General features: G+C 36.9%; 1 protein-coding gene across 4 annotated transcripts in view; it reads left to right on the forward strand.

Annotated features, from left to right (window-relative positions):
* Nucleotides 1-16,848, forward strand: part of APAF1 (apoptotic peptidase activating factor 1) — a 44,571-nt gene extending 27,723 nt beyond the window's left edge. For all 4 annotated transcript variants that reach the window (XM_065836822.2, XM_071800346.1, XM_071800338.1 and 1 more), the window contains 13 exons: nucleotides 189-320; nucleotides 2,213-2,338; nucleotides 2,786-2,947; nucleotides 3,250-3,378; nucleotides 4,170-4,295; nucleotides 5,176-5,295; nucleotides 7,709-7,834; nucleotides 8,199-8,324; nucleotides 10,126-10,245; nucleotides 10,582-10,707; nucleotides 11,483-11,608; nucleotides 12,068-12,211; nucleotides 15,195-16,848. In XM_065836822.2, the coding sequence (XP_065692894.1) occupies nucleotides 189-320; nucleotides 2,213-2,338; nucleotides 2,786-2,947; nucleotides 3,250-3,378; nucleotides 4,170-4,295; nucleotides 5,176-5,295; nucleotides 7,709-7,834; nucleotides 8,199-8,324; nucleotides 10,126-10,245; nucleotides 10,582-10,707; nucleotides 11,483-11,608; nucleotides 12,068-12,211; nucleotides 15,195-15,338 (1,707 nt within the window). In that variant the 3' untranslated portion in view covers nucleotides 15,339-16,848. The remainder of the gene's footprint in view (nucleotides 1-188; nucleotides 321-2,212; nucleotides 2,339-2,785; nucleotides 2,948-3,249; nucleotides 3,379-4,169; nucleotides 4,296-5,175; nucleotides 5,296-7,708; nucleotides 7,835-8,198; nucleotides 8,325-10,125; nucleotides 10,246-10,581; nucleotides 10,708-11,482; nucleotides 11,609-12,067; nucleotides 12,212-15,194) is intronic.
* The last annotated feature ends 2,492 nt before the right edge of the window (nucleotides 16,849-19,340 follow it).

The following is a 19,340-nucleotide window of genomic DNA, read 5'->3' on the forward strand; positions in this document are numbered from 1 at the left end:
GATCTTTCCCTTCATAACTTGTTTCTAAAATTAAATATATAAGCTTTGCCTTTATTTTCAAAACATTTTTGAGGTGTTATTAATGTTTTAGGGCTTCGTCTGTATCTCAGCATAGTTAACTTTTTTTTTTTTTAATGAAGTACTTTAAATATATTTAAAAGTCTTTTTTATCCTTTAATTCTGTCTAGATCTGGAATTCCAGAACAGGACAGTGTAGGTGTGTATATGAAGAACACACAGAGCAAGTCAATTGCTGCCAGTTCAATAACAGAAGTGGTCAGTATGTTTTAGCCACCTGCTCAAATGACACTTTCATCAAAGTAAGTGGAAAATGCTGAGATTATTCTCACACTGCTTATAATAACAGGCTAATTATTGATGTATAAATATAGTTAAACACTATAAATTGTTTTGTTGAATGAGCCTGGTAGAAGAGAGATGGCAACAGATTGAGAGTAGTGACTAAAGCTCTGTAATTGGATTTCAACAAGGCAGAACAGAGGAGTGTTTCTGCTCAGTGAAGAATGGGCCAGTCCTCTATTGGTAGGGAAGACTTTTAGAAGGTGAGATGGGAATGGGAGAGTATGAGAATGAAATACTTGATTTAAAAAAGTGTAAGAAAAATGAAGGTAGAAATTTAGGATTGAAAATGTGAAAAAACCTGGATGCTGAAAGATTGGGGGGAAAAGTGTATGGAAGTGTAGCAGGTACATTTTTTGATTAAATTGATTTGGCATTGTAAAGAACTGAAGGTGGAAGCCAACAAAATAACAGTAAACAAGACAAGAGGTTTGTCAAGTTAACTGCCTGGCACAGTTCAGACTGGGAGACAGTATGTGCCCACAGAAAGAGCAGAAACTGGCCAACTGAAGTCTGCATCTGAGGGACTGGGGAAAACAGAAGGATCAAGTCAGACCTAGACTGTGGTAAATAAGAGTGCGGTTGCACAGTACAGCTAAGAAAATCTTATAGTTAACTGACACTGAAGATGATGGTCCTACTGCCTTGGCTGTGTATTCTTGCCTCTGTTGCAGTGCATTTGCTGTCTTATTCTGCAGTGGTCTGGTTCATGGAGCCAAATTGACAAAAACTTCTGGTGGGATCGTTTTTCTGATTGTTTGATTCCCTGTAGTGTCTCAGTTGCCCAGTTCTGGTGCAAGAGAGCTGTTCGGAGAAGGTAGTGAGGATGAGATTGTTAGTTGGGAGGACAACTGTGTCTTCAAGCTCTAGCTAGCAGGATGTGAGGTGTTTTAATTGTAATGTGAAGTCTCATCTGAAGAGTTCTTGCCAGAGCTTATGTTTGTGTAAACTGGAGGTGAAATACTGTTATGATCTGATGTCAAAGTGGAAGGAAGAGTCTTTCATGCTGACCTCCTGGATGTCTCAGGAAATTCCTGTCTGAGATTGACATCTTGGAACAAGTAGATTTAGAAGGAACTTGTTTAAAATGACCACTTTTGTCCTGTAAATACAGTTAAGACTTTAGACAGTGATTGACACTTTTCTGGGTAGTGAGTAATAGAACTGAAGTATGCACAATCATCAAAAGGGTCTAATTTTTTTTTTTTTCAGAGAACACTGTACAAGTGGCTGTTCTTGTTTTAAGCTCTCACGTGAACGCTCAAATGCATGATTTTTGGTTTTTTAATATAGGAGAAAAGGAAGAAGTTTGGAAACAGAGAAAGGAAATGTGGCCTATAGGCTTGGAAAACAGTGTGTGTGAGAGGGGTGAGGAGGGGGAGCCCTAAATTTAAAAAAAAAATGGAATGTTCTTTTAACTTTGTTAGTATGGGTATGGCAAGAATGACATTCAGACTGTCCAAGACTAACATTTTTGTTATTATGTGTAAGCTACGTAATTCTGAACTTCAAAGGTAAAAGAGAAAGAGATGAGAGGAAGCTTCTTCCTTAGTCTGAGGAAACTTTCAGTAATTATATGCTGCTCAAGGGCCTTATCTACACTGTACAGAAAGTTTAACTAGTTCTATATAATTCTGATGTTAATAGTTTTCATGGAAGTTAGCAGATGGAGGTAAATCGTGGAGTAGCCCAGGGCATAGCATGAAGTCCATGAGCATGTGGGTAAAAACTAAAGAAAAAAATAAAAATTGAGGTTTTGGTTGCTAGTGCCTGATTTTGAGAAAAACATGAACAATCTGTCTTTTAATAAGTCATTGATATGATGATATTTATATGTTTATTTCTCGTGCAGCTTTGGGATTTGAACAAAAAGTATTGTAGAAATACGATGATGGGTCATGTAAGTTCTGTGAACCACTGTAGATTTTCACCAAATGATGAATATGTCGCTAGCTGTTCAACAGATGGAACAGTAAAGGTACAGAGTGTATTTTTAAATCAAATGTTTGTTTTGATGGTGGATTTTTTTGTTTTGTATAAAATGCAAACTATGTATAAGAAAAGCTTGTATGGTCAACTTTAATGAATGAAATCCTGATTATTGGTCCCAATTTTAATGCAAGATTTTGAAATGGCTGTCCAGTATCGGGGAAAAAAAAAAAAGTTGGGTGGCTGTAGTTATGCCTAAATCCTAGCGAGTCTCATTTTGAATCCTTTACTTTTCACCTTTTTTTTTTTCCCCTGGTCTAAGCTGTCTGGGCTTCTAATACTATTTCTTGATCAGGGAAAGTAGTAAAGACTCTTGTATTCTACCCCCCGCCTCCCTTCTTCCCTAGAAGTGATGGGGGATCAGCTCTTCCTTGTAATATTCTGTATCCACATCAGTATAAGAGGTTTTGTGTATTTCCTTTACTTTTCATTGCAGCTTTGGGAAACACGGTCAGCAAATGAACTGAAAAGTATTGAGATAAAAGATTTCTTCAAAAATGCAGATGAGCAACCAGATGATGTGGAGGTTTTAGTAAAATGTTGCTCTTGGTCTGGAAATGGTGACATGATTTTGGTGGTAGCCAAAAATAAGCTTTTGGTAAGTACCTCACTTCAGTAATTTTCTTGAGGTAGTATGGAATCATAGAAGGGTTTGCATTGGAAGGGACCTTAAAGGTCATCAAGTTAGAAATGATGATTAAAGATAAAATTCTAGGCCATTAAGATGTTTCAGGTATAAAGTGTGTGGTTTCAGTTGTATGTAAAGTAAAAATATGTGGGCAATCAACTGCGAGAAATACCTTCTAAATTCAAGAATGCACGTTATTGAGCATACAAGCTATTTGTCTATAGTGAAGTCATACAAACTGGGTGATAACTGTTGTAATTATGTGTTCACAGCTTTTTGATGTTAAAACATGTGTTTTGTTAACGCAAATCATCGAAAGTCATCACAGTACAATCCAATACTGTGACTTTTGTCCTGGTGATGAGCTAGTAGCAGTTGCTTTGTCTCACTGTTCTGTTGAGGTAAGTGATTGTCCTTGCTACGGTACACCAGGAAAGACTATTTGTAATATAAAATGTTTGTCTTAAAAGTTTATTGTAGGCAGGGATAAAACAAATGTAGCCATTTTAGCAGGCTTGAAATGTGCGTCATTCTTTTAATCTTTGTTTGCTTTTGAAATGTAAAATATCTATTGGGAAATAACATTTTAAAGTTATATGTGCATTTCAGACAACAACTTACGTTTACATATAAAGGCTAAGTTACTAAATTTATTTAAAGTTACTGTTGTCACTCTCAGCAGTATAGGCCTTCCCATTGCTTAACTCAAAGCCCCCTCTCTTTCTATGTGCTGCTATAGAATGTGACAACTTACTAAAAAGGAATAAAACAGAATGACTTTGGGACTAGCACAGCCAGAGTCAGCCTGTACAAGTGTCAGTTTTGGGGTTGTGGGTTTTTTCATTGTTAATATTGTTTTTTGGTTTGGGGGTTTTGGTGTTGTTTTTGTTTTTTTTCAATCTACATGGTTAGTTGAACTTCTGTTTATTTATAATGTGATTTTTAAAAAATATTTTCTTTTTTTTTTTCCTGCCCCACCGTTTTAAGATTATAGCAGTCAAAGAGGCTGTTCATTCAATTTACCTGGCCATCAAAATGTGATAAGCAGGCACAATTCTTGTTACACCTGATTTCAGAATGAGAAGTAAGAAAATACTAGAAGAGTAATTAAGCATACTACTTGTTTTGCACTGGTTTGCCTGGAAATGTAATCTAAATCCATTTGAGTTCTTCTTTCACATTTTTGTTGTAGTTATGGAATATTAGATCTTTATCAAAAGTAGCATACTGCAGGGGACACATGAGCTGGGTTCACTGTGTGACATTTTCTCCAGATGGATCTTTATTTCTGACATCATCTGATGACCAGACAATACGTGTAAGATGACATCTTTGGTTTTTGAAATATTTAAATGTTTATATACCTATTATTAAAATACTAATTTAAGGAATTGTCTATTATTAAATTAAATGTTTATATTACATATGATCTATATTAAGCATTTATGTATGCCTATAGCCAATATAAATTTAAATATTTGTTGTAAAATTAGAAAATTATTTAGACGTGCAGTAAAATGAGCTATCTTTTTTGCTGTATTTACTGTGTACCTAAATTTACTGTTGGCACCGTTTAAAACTGGGCTGGCAATTAGACAACTGTCCAACTATATGATTTTTTAAGTCCAGTGGCTGTTCAAGAGCAATTGTTTGTAACCTCCTTTTTTGTTTTAGATTTTATCTGAATCAGGAATTGTGAAGTTTTCTGAGGATTGTAGTGGACTTGTTATTGCTTTCATTGTTAGATATATTTACATGTTAGTATTTAGGATAGACTTCTGTAATTAGAACCTGTTGAAGTAGAACTATAGTTTACCAAAGTAACCTTTCCTTTTCTCCCAAGTTAACATTCGTATTATTAGAATTTTGAAAGCACTTGAAGCATGGAAATCTTTACTTGGTAGTTTTCATAATTTGATTTTAATGCTCTTCTTTGGTCTAGAAAATTGTAGGCTTTACGGTTCTAAACACGGTGGAGCCTGTTAGTCAGCCTGGGAAAAATTAGTTCTGTTTCATCTGTTGGAATGACTACAGTAGTTGCTTAACCTTGCCTGGTAAATAAAAACAGTAGAAGCATAATTTTACCTGATGCAAAAAATCAGTGTTGCAAGTTTATAAGACTTTGGTTTACAGGTACTCAGCAAGTTTTCTATCTTGTCCTTTTAATGAAACTAATGAAATATCGTGTTCTTCAACAGATTTGGGAAACAAAGAAGGTGTGCAAGTCTTCTGATGCTGTTCTAAAAAGTGAACTAGATGTTGTATTTTACAATGGTGAAGTGATGATTTTAGCAATTTACAATCAGAAGCATTTACAAGTAAGCTGTATTTCTCAATATTTTAGTACGTTTGAATGTTATTTGTAAATCTCAGTAGGAAACTGAGGAAACGTTGAAAAAAACTGCTTGTTCAAGGCTTTCAAACAGTGAATCCGTAGCAGGTGACTCTTAATGTATGATAACATTTTTATGTCTATAAACTCTGCTTAGTTTAGTAAGCAGAAAATGAAGTTTGAGGGGAAATTTCCACGTCGATGTTGAAATGGAAGCTGAATGCAGACAAACAAAACTGGTTTATCTTCACAACTGGGGAGGCTGTGAGCCCTCCAAGTGGCTGAGAAATGCACAGCAATGTGCGATGTGTGCATATGGTAGAGATCAGGTGTTATAGAGCACATAATGCATTGTAGTGCATCAGAGCTACTGTGTCATAGCTGAAGGAATCGTCTCAAACTGGGGGAATGAAAGGCGTGAGCCCAGGTCTGCCTGTTGCCTTAGGAGACCATGGTGTCTTATGTCCTAAAGAAAATATAAAAATGGATACAGTCTTAATACTGTGGACCCACCCACCATGTAGTAATTACACCAACATCCAAAATACATTTTTTCTATTCCATGATAGCAAGTGCATGCACATCTAATTAATCAAATAAAGTCAGTTGACTGTACTATTTAAAAGCAAAAGCACTTTCATATTTATTACAGAATGCTACTTAGGCAAACAAGTTGCATGTTGACCCACAAATCTGTCCATGAGGTGACTATTTCAGGTGTTTAACCTAAACCAGCATCTGAATAGCAATGAACCTTTGTTCTGGCCTGTGAAAGCAGTGAATTCTTATTGCTAGATGCATAGGTAGGTGAGTGCTGGAATAGATTCTGCCGCCCTGCACTGAGGGATACTGTACAGATAATCCTTTTGTGCAGGGTCATGTCCTTTCTCCTAACTTGGCCAAAGGCAAATACGTAAGCTGTGTAATCCTGGCTAAGCAGCATGACCATTGCCTTTATTTCTAGCCTGAAGAGATGCTCAGCTTTTCCTAGGCTGCTACTAGCATGAGGGCTTTCTTTGCAGAAACTTTTGTTTGCCCTGTACGTCCTGTTTCTCTCTTCCTGATTATTTTTTGTCCTCTTCCGTCTGTCCTGTCAATAAATTATCCATTTCTTACTCTACCGAAAAATCCTATTAAAAAAACTTTAAGTGGAATGGTGTTGATATTTGCCTGCTGTAGAATATAGATGTACAAATACCTGAAGTGTCAATGGGGCCTTGGAAATTCGAAGATTTCAGACTTTGAGGCCACAGAAAGTGATCAATGGTGAAACTAAAATTGATGTGAACAAATAATATGTGAGGAAAAGGGAATCTGCATCTGTTGCAGTGAAGAGATGGGAGAAACCACAGCAAATGGAGTTATGCGTGTTTGTGTATGGGAAGCAGTTTAGGATAATCATTACTTCTGAATCTTCCTGAACTGTAAAATTTGTAGCAGTTACTATGAAATGGTGTAGTCTGGCTCTCATTTGAATTAGCAGACCTGATCTATTTATTTACAATTAGTATATTTCTATTGTAACTTTACTTGAACCATTTCCTAGAGAAAGATAGTGCTTAGGTTTTTTTGCCTTAAATACAACATTGTTACATCCTGTAGAGGTGCAGTCATGAGAGAAGACTCCATTGTAGAAAGATAATAGATTTTTCACTCTTGCAGGAGTCAATAGGAATTGACTGAAAAGACAAATTGCAGTTAAGCATGTGTACTGTAATTTAACAGTAAATCTCTGCTATCATATCTCTAAAAGTAGTTTTTCTTGCAATTGTCATGTTTTACCCTCTGTAATTTGTAGTATCTCAGAATTGGCACCCTAGTCACCTTGTCACCTTTTGATGTGCAGTATGTTAATTTTTAAACACTCCACACTGGTAGTTTTCTAAACTTAAACTGTGTTTAAAAATCATTGTATTCCAAAGATTATTTTTTTCCTGAGGGGTTGATTTGAGAGCAGTACTGAGTTGAGATTTTGTTTATTATGTGTGCTAATAAGTTTAAAGTCATGCTTAGGGCATGAACTTAAAGTATTTTATACTCCATTTGGCATGAGCTGTAATATCTGTCTGGTAAGGTGAATTTGAGCATGGAGCTCACTCTGTGGGTTTTGAATTTGAGAGTAGCTTTTAGAGTTACTGTTTTCTGTAGTCAGACAAACTTTAAAAAGCTTTCTAATACTGGGATGTGTTTCCTTCTGCAAACTTGTCCTATTCAGAGAGTGTTCAGTGGAGACAGTTACACTGACCTTCGGTGGGATTGGTTTCTGAAAGCAATTGTTCTTTATAACGCAAAGTTTGAAACTTGTTATGCTGTTCTATTTAGCATTCTTAGCTCTGTATTGTAATTTATTTAAATACTAAATTTTAAAATACCATAATAATTATCTTCCTATCTTGCAGCTTATCAATGGAAATACAGACAGTGTTATTATGCAGACAGCAGCTCAAGAATCCCCAATTTCCTGCTGTTGCTTAAGTGAAGATCTTCAATTTGCAGCTTTTGGACAGGAGAGTGGAACAATAAAGGTATTCAAATCCTAAATCTGGTTTTAAAAATAGTATGTAATCACCCTTCTTGGTGCTTTTTCTTTTTAAAGAAATGTCATTTGAATGACTTTGTACAATAATTTTCTTCAACATAGGACTTCAGGTTTTTTACTTTTGTGAGCGGTCCCTGAGTGGCAGTAATTTAAAGGTAGTGCTAATAACATAGCTCTGAATTTTGTTTTACTGAGGACTAAGCTAATATGAATTTTTGGTTGTTCCAGTCCATTGACTAAGAATAGTGTATTTACATTTCATGTTACTTAAAAAAGGATTTGCATGTTATTTTCTTCCTTTTCCTCAAGCATGTAAAATAAATATAATTATGGCATTCTTCATTTTAAAGGTATTACAGTTGTTGGATGGGAAAGTTCTGAAGTTTCGGGAGGCCTACAGGACATCTGTGCAACATTGTCGATTTACATCTGATTGTCGAACTCTCATTTCAAGTGCTCATGATTCCGTTATACAGGTTTGGAAGATACTTTAAATATTATGGTATAACTGACTTACAATTTATTTTAAAAGGTCTTTTATATGATAGAAAATGTAGGCTCAGTAAATGACTACTGTATTCTCTATTGCTTCATTTTGGGGAAAGGGACTGTAGAAACTGTAGCCTCTATTCATGTGATAGCAAATATTACACAATATCTATTTTTAATGCTGCCGATGATAAGCACCTACTTCTTTAAGATGGGTGAAAGAAGCATTAATTTTCAAGCAAGATAACTCAACGGTTCTGATTGTTTGAGTGAAGGGAACTGGCTATGTATGGTGGGTCTGTCAGTGGGTTTGCTTACGCCATCTGAAGGAATGAGGTAAAAGATCCGTCTCTGAGTGGGCTGGTGTGTCCATCTAGTCCAGTACAGTGCTGAGTACAGATACTAGCTAGAAACAGAATGACTCCATTGATGTAGCCACAAATTAATAAGCTCTGCCTCTCAGCAAGGTAGATTGGCTCTGGAGAAGCGTTCTAGGGTGTCCATACTACTATTGCATTTTAGCTCACCTCAGGGATGCACTTTTGAAGTGAATGTCCTGGTCGTTTATGCTTCCTGTGCTTTATTTTGCCCTGCAGAGGGCTGCAGGTGTCCTGACAGGGTTCCTAAACCAGAGCACATGCTCCAGCTACTAATGGGCATTCAGTCCACACAACCAAAATTGAGCTGGTTTGAAGTAAAATCTCCAGAACACCTGTGAGTGCTGGTCCTCAGCTCTGTTTTGCTCACCAAATCTGTTCCAACACGAGTATAGAATCATAAAACGTACCAAGTTGGAAAGGACCCACAAGGATATTGAGTCCAACTCCTGTCCCTGCACAGGACAACCCCACAGTTCACACCATGTGTCTGAGGATGTTGTCCAGTCTCTTGAACACTGTCAGGCTTGGGGCCGTGACACCTCCCTGGGGAGCCTGTTGCAGTGCTCCACCACTCTCTGTGTTCTACCTGCTCCCTGATACACATGTAACCCCTGCAGTATCCCCCTTCGGTGCTTGTTTCCACCTGAAGCCAGCTGGAGTGCCATCACTGTGGTCGGTTGAGCAGTACAGGCAGCTCACCAGTGAATTGGCTTTTGGATCCTTCTGTCAGGTCTAACGTTTTTCTTTTGGGTCCTCAGCCCCCTCTAGTGGACGGTGCCTTGGTGAAGCCTCATGGATTGTCACCAGAACACCTCTGCTTTCTGTTCTTTCTTTGATGCAGAAAACACGTTAATTTGCAAACTATTAAGTCATTGTCATATAAATTGATGCTTAATAGCTTCTGTAAAATAATGTTACATTTCTTCAGTTTTCAGTGAACAGTTGAATTAGAAGAGTCATTCCGTTATAAAAATGCAAACCAAAATGGCATTTCTTTTAAAATATGCTTTAAAAATGTAAAAGAAAGATAAATTGAAGACTGCCAGATGGTAGAAGCCTATTTGTTGCAATAATCAAAGGTTTGAATCTCAAAACTTCTGGGTTGCCTAGAAAATTGTTATTTTGCTCTTTCTTTTTAAATTACAGGTGAATTTTAAGCATCAAATTCAGTTTGAAAATCAGATTATTTGTGCATTTTGGGGAAGTCTCTCACAGGTGCATTAAATGCAGTGGCATCCCTCAATCTTCAGCATCTCTACTATGGATACCTTCATTATCTAACCTTTTAATTAGTTGTCACCTCCATAAGAACTTTTCATTAAAAAAATCAGTCAGTTTGTTCATTCTTCTTAACTTATGTTTGTCATTTAATCTTTTTTAAAAAAAAGTATTCCGTCTCTATGATTAGGTGTGGAATTGGCAGTCGAGCGGATGTGTGTTTCTAAGAGGGCACAAGGAAGCAGTCAAAGATTTTAGACTTCTGGAAAATTTAAAACTTCTTTCTTGGTCATTTGATGGAACCGTTAAGGTAAATAAAAGGTTCTGTACTGACAAATCACATAAAGTACATGTTACTGTCTCATCTGACATTTGGTGTTTCCCGCACTTTGTGTTGACCCACATTTTATTTAATTGATCATAAAGTGTAAGCTGACTTCTAAGACACAATTTTGCATTTTCTGTTTCTAGTAAGATTTACACTCCTGTTGTTTTTTAACTGTGCCAGTAAGTATAGCAAAATGTTGGCCGTATTAGAACCATATAGCTGAGTTTTATCTCATACATATTGTTGTGTCAGATGCAGGGTTTTTTAACCTTTTTACAGTGTTACAAAAGTAACCTGGTTTTCCTGTATATTTGGTAGGTTTGGAATCTCACTACTGGAAACACAGAAAAAGATTTTGCTTGCCATGGCGATGCTGTTCTTTCCTGTGCTGTTTCACCTGATGGTAGTAAATTTTCATCTACTTCTGCTGACAAAACTGCAAAGGTTGGTTGCTTTCTGTACAAAGATAAAGATGATGCCTTATTTGTCCTGAAATGTATGCTATCTTTTTTTATTATGAGGTAACTAGTGATTAAGTTACCCTGTTGTATTTCTAGTAGTAAATTTTCTGTATCTGTGAACATGTTTCTAAAGCTTTTAGAGTCATTCACAATTGATCTTGGATATAACTTGAGACTGTCCTGGTGATTTCTGTACAAATACAATGCAAGTTTAGTGCACAAGTTTGTGCAGAACCCTTTGTTTAGCTCTCTATATTGATTTGTGAATAGCCTATCATTCTTAATTTGGAAAACTAAGTTAGGAAAAATTTCTGGAACTTCCAGTGAAAGTGCTGTCCATGGTTCCTCATATTCCTGTTCAAAAGGAAGGTGCAAAAAGAAGCAGATTGTTTAATATTCTAGGGCTGTCCCATGTGAATTTTGAAGTGTCCCATTAGATGTTTAAAATATAGCTTTAAATGGATTGGTGAATCCTTCTTCTATGAGGAGCTTTAAACTTTCATGTAGATGAATCAGTTTCATTAAAGAGTATATTCCAAGGAAAAAAAAATGCATTCACAGTTGGTTTAGTTATTTGTAGCAAATGCATTCTTGTGTGATTCAGATGATAAAAACAGACTACACTATAATACATATATAAATGCACACATATGTATGCATATCTATAAAAAGTCTTATGTACTATTGCCTTTTCAGAAAGAAGTCATAATTGCTTTTGAACTTTTCTTTTTCACTTTTCTGTAATGTTTTCTGTTTAGATATGGAGCTTTGAAAGTTCATCTGTTCTTCATGAGCTGAAAGGTCATGAAGCCTGTGTGCGGTGCTGCACTTTCTCTCCTAACAACAAATTATTGGCCACTGGAGATGACAAAGGAGAAATAAGGGTACTGCTTTAACCATGCTGTTTATTTCATAATTTGGTTGATAGTTCACAGACAGAATGGTTCTCGTAGTTTGTATTCTTGCATGTCGAATTCATTAGGGTTGTGGTGAACATTGGGGAGTTGAAAATAGCAACGTTAGCCACATGATAAAGTAGCTTGTCACAATATTCATAGATTTATGTTCTGTGAATGCTGAGGAACTGATTCACATGATTTACTAGTAATTCTACTGTGAATTGCATGTCTGATTAAACCTTGCAAATATATGATACAGTTCTAAGAGGAGAATTCTTTTTTTTGATTATTCTGTCACTTCAAGTAAAATGCTTATTTACAAGGGGTTTTTTTTCCTTTAGTGTAGAAAAATACATTTCGACTTTCCTGACTTTTCCTTACTTTTTTTTCCCCTTGTTTTCCCCATGAAGTTTACTTATATACATAATCTTCTCTCTCTTTTAGATTTGGAATATTTTAACAGGTGCATTGCTTCACTTCTGCTCCCCAGTTACTGCAGATGAAGAACCAACCCATGGTGGTTGGGTAACAGACCTCTCATTTTCTCCTGACAGTAAAATGCTTGTGTCATCTGGAGGCTTTCTGAAGGTAAGCCTTGAAGTAATGAAATATCCTAACATACCTAATTAAATGGCAATGTTCTCATAATCTTAAAGGAAAATGCCAGCTAATTCACAGAAACAAACCTGTAAAACGTTAACACAAAATTGCTTCATATTCATGACTTTGTGGAACTTTTCACTTCTCAAATCTGAAAGCCACTTGAGAAGGTCTCTTAAGAATTCAGACTTCAGACTTGGAGTTTGATTTTGAATTCCATATATCCTGGTTTTATTAGCTTCAGATTTTTATTAGCAACTTTCTTCATGGACATCTTGAATATTAAAGATCCCATTAATTTTTGCCTGCCTTAATATCCCCTCAATTTCAGCAGCAATTGTGTTCTCTATAATGAGCAGAAAAATGCTCTGTCAGGCTTTTATTTTTTTTAAAGATACTGAGTTTAAACTTTTTTAATAAATAGAAATTCAGGAGGAATTGCGAATGATAATTTTCTGCCTTAAAATACGTTCTATAAGGAATCTTTGGAAGAGGGCATGGTGAAACTGAGGAAATCAGTCTTTTCATCAGTCTTTCATAGGTTCAGACATACTGGGCATGTTTTTTTGGGAAGGGGAAGATGTGGTCATTCTTTCAGTTTGTGAATTTGTTCTTCGTGATTGTAAATTTCTCGTGAGTTTACTTTTCCCTCATGCAATAGCAAATACCTGTTAGTAGAAACTGTGTATGTGAAATGGCAGGTCGTGGAGTTCTCATCTCAGAGTGCTGGAGATTAGTTGATTGTTGGTCAGTGTTTGGCTGTTGGACATGCTACAAGACTAAATTCTTTGAACTCAGTAACCGTTTAACAAAGACCATTGAATTTTATGATTTAGCATTTAAAACATCTTCTGATGCTCATTTAATTTGAAAGGACAAGACATGCATCCTATTTCTAGCTTCCTTCCCATATGTCTTGTGGTTACACAGTATGATATCATGATGTCATGATACTTCTCAGAGTCATACGGTTTAGGATGTTAGGGACTTCTGGAACTCATCTAATTCTGCCTCTTGCTAGAAGTAGTTTGCAGAGCTAGGTGAAGTTGCTTAGGACCTTGCTCCATCAGGTTTTGTCCCCAAATCCAACAGGGGCACCTTTGAGCCCTGAGAAGAAAGTCTGTAACCCTGTTCGTGGTAGTTGAAGACAGCAGGCTAAACAAATTCAGTGCTCTCTCTTCCATGATGTCTGTTCTAGGTGTCCAGTCATCTCAATGACCACATGCTCCTGGATTTGCTCCAGTTTGTCAGTGTCTTCCTTGTACTAGGGTGAGGCTCAACACACCATGACTAAACTGTTGATTACTACTTTTTGACTCTAGCAGTCCACGCAGTTTGTCACCTACCTTGTCTTCCACTCATCCGATCTTTATCTATCCAGTATGAATATAGGGACACCCTGGGAGACTACATTGAAGGCTTGGCTAAAGTCAAGGTTAATCACACCCACTGCTCTTGCAGTGGATACAGAGCTACCAGTATTGTTACTAGAAGTCAGTTGGGTGGTTCAGCATGGTTTACCTTTGATTCATGGTCACCTTCTTGTCCTTCAAGTGACTTGAAATATCTTCCAGAAAACTTGTTCTATAATAATCTCAAAACCTGGAGTAAAGATTATTGGCCTATAGTTCCCAGCATCTTCTTTGCCATTCGTGAAAATGAGTATGGCATTTGCCTTTTTCCAGTCATCTGGACCAGATTCAATCCCAATGTCTTCTCAAAGTATTGAACTTCTGCTTTTCTTTCAAGATCTACAGATTGATGTGTATGATATGCATGAAAACATACACACTTGCACCCTTTTTGTAGGGAGATACTAGTCAGTGAAAGTCTAAAACATTACAGAAGTTTGGACCTCTAAAAACTGGACTGAGTTGTATTGTAGTTACATGGAAGATACCTTAAAACAAATGAGTCATCTTGTTCGTATATGAGGTGCATCCAACTACGTAGTGTTGAACTTACTTTGTGAGTGGTACCTACTGGCCCAACACCTGATGATTTATCCATCAACAAAGGTTCAAGAGCTAATTAAGATCCTTTTTTTTTTTTTTCTGGGTCTCCATCAAATAACAGACACTTCAGGAAAAGTGATTTTAATTGGAACATTATAGCTGTGTAGTTGCCAATCTGTATTATGCACACAACTGTAATCTTACATATGTCATGAGATGAGTAAGCTAAAAAGTAGTAATACCACCTGCTTTTATAGATTATCAAAGCTGAAGGTGATCTGTTTCGATATTCTGCTACTGCATCCAAATGTTACAAGAATAGAGGGCAGAATTCTTGGTGGAACAAACAAGTAACAGCTTTGTGCTGGATTGTGTTTGGTTCACTTTTGCATTGGTCTACAGTTTTTCTGAGAAATGTGAAATTTCAGTCTACAGTCATGGAGTAAACTGATGATCAAAGGTTTCTCTGAATCTTTGTTATTCGTGCTTTCTGTATATTCTAAAAAAAAAAAAAAAACCCAAAAAAACTAACCTCCTTGAAAAAAACCTGTCCTTCTAGCAGAATGGGAAAGGGTTTCAAATGGGTACATGATTGTTCCTCATGTGAGGCAAGCTGTTTTTCAGTCCAGCTATAGTTTCACTTACGTTTCCTGGCAATGTGTTTCGTGTATTCGTGAGTGTATAGAAAAATACCTAATCTTTTAAATTATTGATGCATTACAGTCTATGTCTGTCCATCGCATTTTGTGATGGGGTAGGGGCAGTCCTTGAATTTATTATTTTGTATTCTTTCCTGAAATTGCACAGCTTCAGTCTTTTTGAAGTTTCTTTTCATCAGAAAGTCTTATACCTCTAGGTACTGGTCCTAAACATTTTCTACTTAAGATTGCTTGTATTTTTATTTCTAATTCTACCTTTTCGGGGTAAGCAGTCAACAGGGATTGCTATGCTAATCCTGTTTACAGAATTTGTCTTAAGCTTGCTTCAACTAACTGAAAGTGTGTTATTTTTTATAGTGGTGGAATGTAACTACTGGAGAATCCTTACAAACCTTCTACACGAATGGAACAAACCTCAAGTCAATACATGTGTCCCCTGATTTCAGAGTGTATGTGACTGTTGATAATCTTGGTATTCTTTATGTATTACAGAAGTTGTGATTAATATGCTGAACGCTGTAAAGATTATTCCTGTTTTTTTTGAGCTGGAAGCAAAATTCTGCTAAGTATTTGTCTGATGCTCGTTAAGCTGTGAATTACATTTCATTGTTGTATTCATGGTGTTTTCTTGTATTTTTATTTACAATTAAGCATCTTTTTTAAATGAACTTGCATTTAATTTTGTTTTTAATAAGCATTATTATAATCTTTAAGTCTTGATTTGCATCTTAAGTGTGTTGCTTCCAATTGTGTAGAGAAATTATATTCAGAGTTATTCAAATTAGTTGAAATTAATATTAATACCAGTGAAGAAATAATAGGAATATAATACTTTGAAACTGTATTTTGTGCTAATGCTGGTGGCTAAATGTTCTCTAGCCATGAACACAACTGCGTAACATGCAAAAAAAGATTATTTTACTGTGATGCAAGGATTTTCATTTAGTACAGAATGGAAAGAATCAGGGACATCGTTCATTTGAGAAATGAAACTCGCTATCTTGGTGCTTGACGTTCTAAACAAATCAAGTAGCTGTTTGGTTTAAGCAGCAGTGCTTCCTGCTTACGGTAAGAACCTTCGCGTTTCTGACCTCGTGGAGATAAAGTTCATTGTTACCACACGTGAGCTGTTCTTGTTCAGGGGAAGATCTTGAGTCTTGTTTTCTCAAGGCGAGATCTGAAATGATATTTGCAATTGAAGTGGAAGAGATTGTGCCACATTTCTATCAAGGATTAATAGAGCTAACTGAGAATGGAAATAGATTTAAAGCTATTTATTGAAAAATATAAGGAGGTGTGAATTTTAGGGGTTTTTTGACTTTTTGGAATTAACATTCAGTTTATACTACAGAGACATTTTGTTGTCATCAGCTTTGTTTACATGGGATTCTACACACAGGGATCTCTTGCCTGGTAATATGTGATTTTCTGTTTGATTTTTTAACTTGTTTGTTTTCTGAATGTTTTTTACAATGTATTTATAGATTTAATCCGAGGGTGAGATTTTGATGTTTTATACTAATTTTACTTGACATATCTTTTGTGAATAATTAGATGACCATTTTTCTTGGCTACCTGATAAGCCTTGTTCTAATAAATTGCCTCTGAACTGCTACAAGGAACTGCACAAGCATTAATAACATGATTTTCATATTCTCGTAGTTGGGACCATCTAAGTCCTTAATTGTAAAAAGTACATTATGAAGTGTCTGAACTGATACTGAATAATGAAATTCTCACTTTTAGTATTTTTTGTGTGCATTTCAGAAGACTTTATATATACCTTCTTGATATTTCCCTGTTTTTGACAATCACCAGTTTTTCCTCTTTTTTAACTTGAAATTCCACCATTTCTAAGGTACTATTGAATACGGGTCAGTATAATCAAAGTACTACTGGCAGAAATGTAAAGAGAAGAAATTCAGTAGAAAAAAAGTGATGTTTTGTATTCCAAGTGTGTACAACATTCAATAAAGATAATCCAGGCAATATTGGCCAAAGTTGCAAATGACTTTGAATTCTGGAGTGGTTGTTTTGTTTGTGGTTGTGTGTTTTGTGTGTGTGGTGTTGTTTTTGTTTTGTTTTCACAGGGTAGGAGGGAGGGGGAGTGCTGCCTCTTTTATTGTGGTTTTACTTTCCATCTCAAAATAATGCTGCCTTACAAACTACATCAAAAGCAACAGTATTAAATATGAGGATGGAGGGAAAATTGAACAAAGGGAAACCGAAGTCTGGGAACACGTCCTGTAATGTTCAGGATGGAGTTGCTTCTACTGTGTGGTTTGTACAGACCTCGTTGGTGCTCTGCCTGAGTGAGATCCAGGAAACAAGGAGGTCCTCTCAGCCAGTGTCCCTTGATTGCTTGGACCGTGCTGTCCTTGTTCCACAGGCTTGTGTTCGTCTGAACTTAAGAGACCCAACTAGGTAAAAAGTTACAGGATAAACATTTTGCATTAGGAACCAGGGCAGAAAGTTGATTTTTGTCACAATGCTAATGAAACTCTGATGTCAGGAAAAACTGGTCGTGGTTTAATGGAGGAAGTGACCTGTGAATGAGAGGAGTTCATGGATGATTTCAGTTTTCAAGTGAGTAGGAATCAACTAGCCCAGAAGCTTGAAGAAGTGTGAGATAAATAGTGCATTCTTGAATTATTCTGCAAGAATGACAACACAGCAGCTTTATACTTGTCGCTGGATCTGAGGAAGCCGTGCTTTATAGAAGGTGGTGTTAATAAAGTCAGGATGGTTGTGCTCGTGTACGTCTGTGGAGTTGGCTCTAAGTCTTCATAGCTGAGGTGGAAGAAGAGAAATACAGATGAGAAAGTCTGAAGAGGATGACAAAATGTAAATGAAGATTTGTTTAAAAAGGGGCCAACCAAGTCAGCAAGTCTTTAGTTTAAAATGTTAAATGAAGTTAAGGCAGTTTACTGTAATAAAAAATAAAGTCGTGCTGGGTCATCAGATTCAGCTGTTCTCTTTGATGTTAGATGCATTTTAAAAGAAACAAAAGAAAGTTTGGCCACCAGCAAATTTTATGTAGATTGAACAACAGCGCTTCCATTATCTCTTGTAATGCCAGACCAAATTGAATCAGTCTGCATTCAAATTTAACTAATGAGCATTGCCAATTTTATCTAGTTCTCTAACTGAAATTACAATGTGCTTTTGTGTAAACAATTTTTAGGTACACTTCCTCTTAATGAAGAGTGAAGAGTCTCTTCACTGTGGCAATTAGACCTATAGCTCCTTCACAAATCTGTTTTCTCTTTATTCACAAGGAATTGTAGCAACATGCAGTACAGCTGCTCAAGAGCATGCTTTATATTGCCTTGAGTTGTACGGTTCCTTTAACTACAGTGTTCCCCTTTTCCTCCTGCTCCCCGCAGTCATTTGAAATGGAGCTTTGCAGTTATTGCCTGAGGTTTTCCCATGTAAAGGTTTATAGATCTCTTCTAGTGCTGGAGGGTGTGGGTAGAGCTGGAGCTGGTAACATGTTGCCGGTAGAGGAACATCCTCCACCCCAAAATTATTCTGCTTGCCCTAAAAACTGATGCAGCTAAACTCTTTATTACAGACCACTGTGCAAGTTTGTTGTTGTTTTTTTTTCCCCACAGTTTCTTATTTAGTGAAGTCTCTGTATGGAACCCAGCTTCCCAGGTCGTCTCTGGCTATGACAGAGCCTGTGTCCTCATCTGTGCTTTCCTGAGGTCTTTTACAGAAGCTGATGCCTTTGCAGGTTTCAGGGGAAAGCCAGGCTGAGAAAGCAGCCTGACTCGGGTGATGTCTGCTTGCCCTCCTGGAATGGAACACTGCAGGAAGGCCACTCTGCCCCATTATCAAGAAGCCAGTTAATCCAGAATACCAGTAGGTCACAGAGAATTCAGGTACGTTCTTCCAGTTGCTAGTAGAACATGAACACCTCACCAGATCATTCAGTTGCCCTCTCTCCATAGTGCAGAGACTGTGGCAATGCCAAGGAGGGCAAAAGTCAGCTGTGTGCCTGAGAGATGCTTCCTGGTGTTTCCCTCTGATAGCTCAAACTCAGATGTATTTGTCTACCTTTTGTTTTCCTCGTTCTTCTGTCTATTATGAAGACACAAATTTATTTGGGCTCATAGGTGTAGGTGATGATGCCCAAGAGCTCTGTGGACTTGGGACACCTTTATTTCTGTTGTGTTTTCAAGAAGAGCAGAAGCCAAATGAACCGTACTGCTTGGAGAACACGGAGTGTGCCAGCTACTCAACACTTCCAGTGTGATTTTTTTTGTGCTTGATTTCACTTTGCTCTTATAGGCTAGGAATGGGACAAACCACTGGCTCTGCCAATATGCATTAAGATGTTAAGCTCAGGCTAGGCTTGTCTGTGGAATCAACTCTGTAGTAGGTTGACCTATATGGCCAGCAGGACTAGGGAAGTGATCATCCCCTGTACTTGGCAGTGGTGAGGCTGGTCCTGAAATATCATATTCAGTTTTGGGCCACTTACTAGAAGACATCGAGGTG

This window comes from Patagioenas fasciata, chromosome 1 (genome assembly GCF_037038585.1).
Source record: "Patagioenas fasciata isolate bPatFas1 chromosome 1, bPatFas1.hap1, whole genome shotgun sequence".
Classification (NCBI taxonomy): domain Eukaryota; kingdom Metazoa; phylum Chordata; class Aves; order Columbiformes; family Columbidae; genus Patagioenas; species Patagioenas fasciata.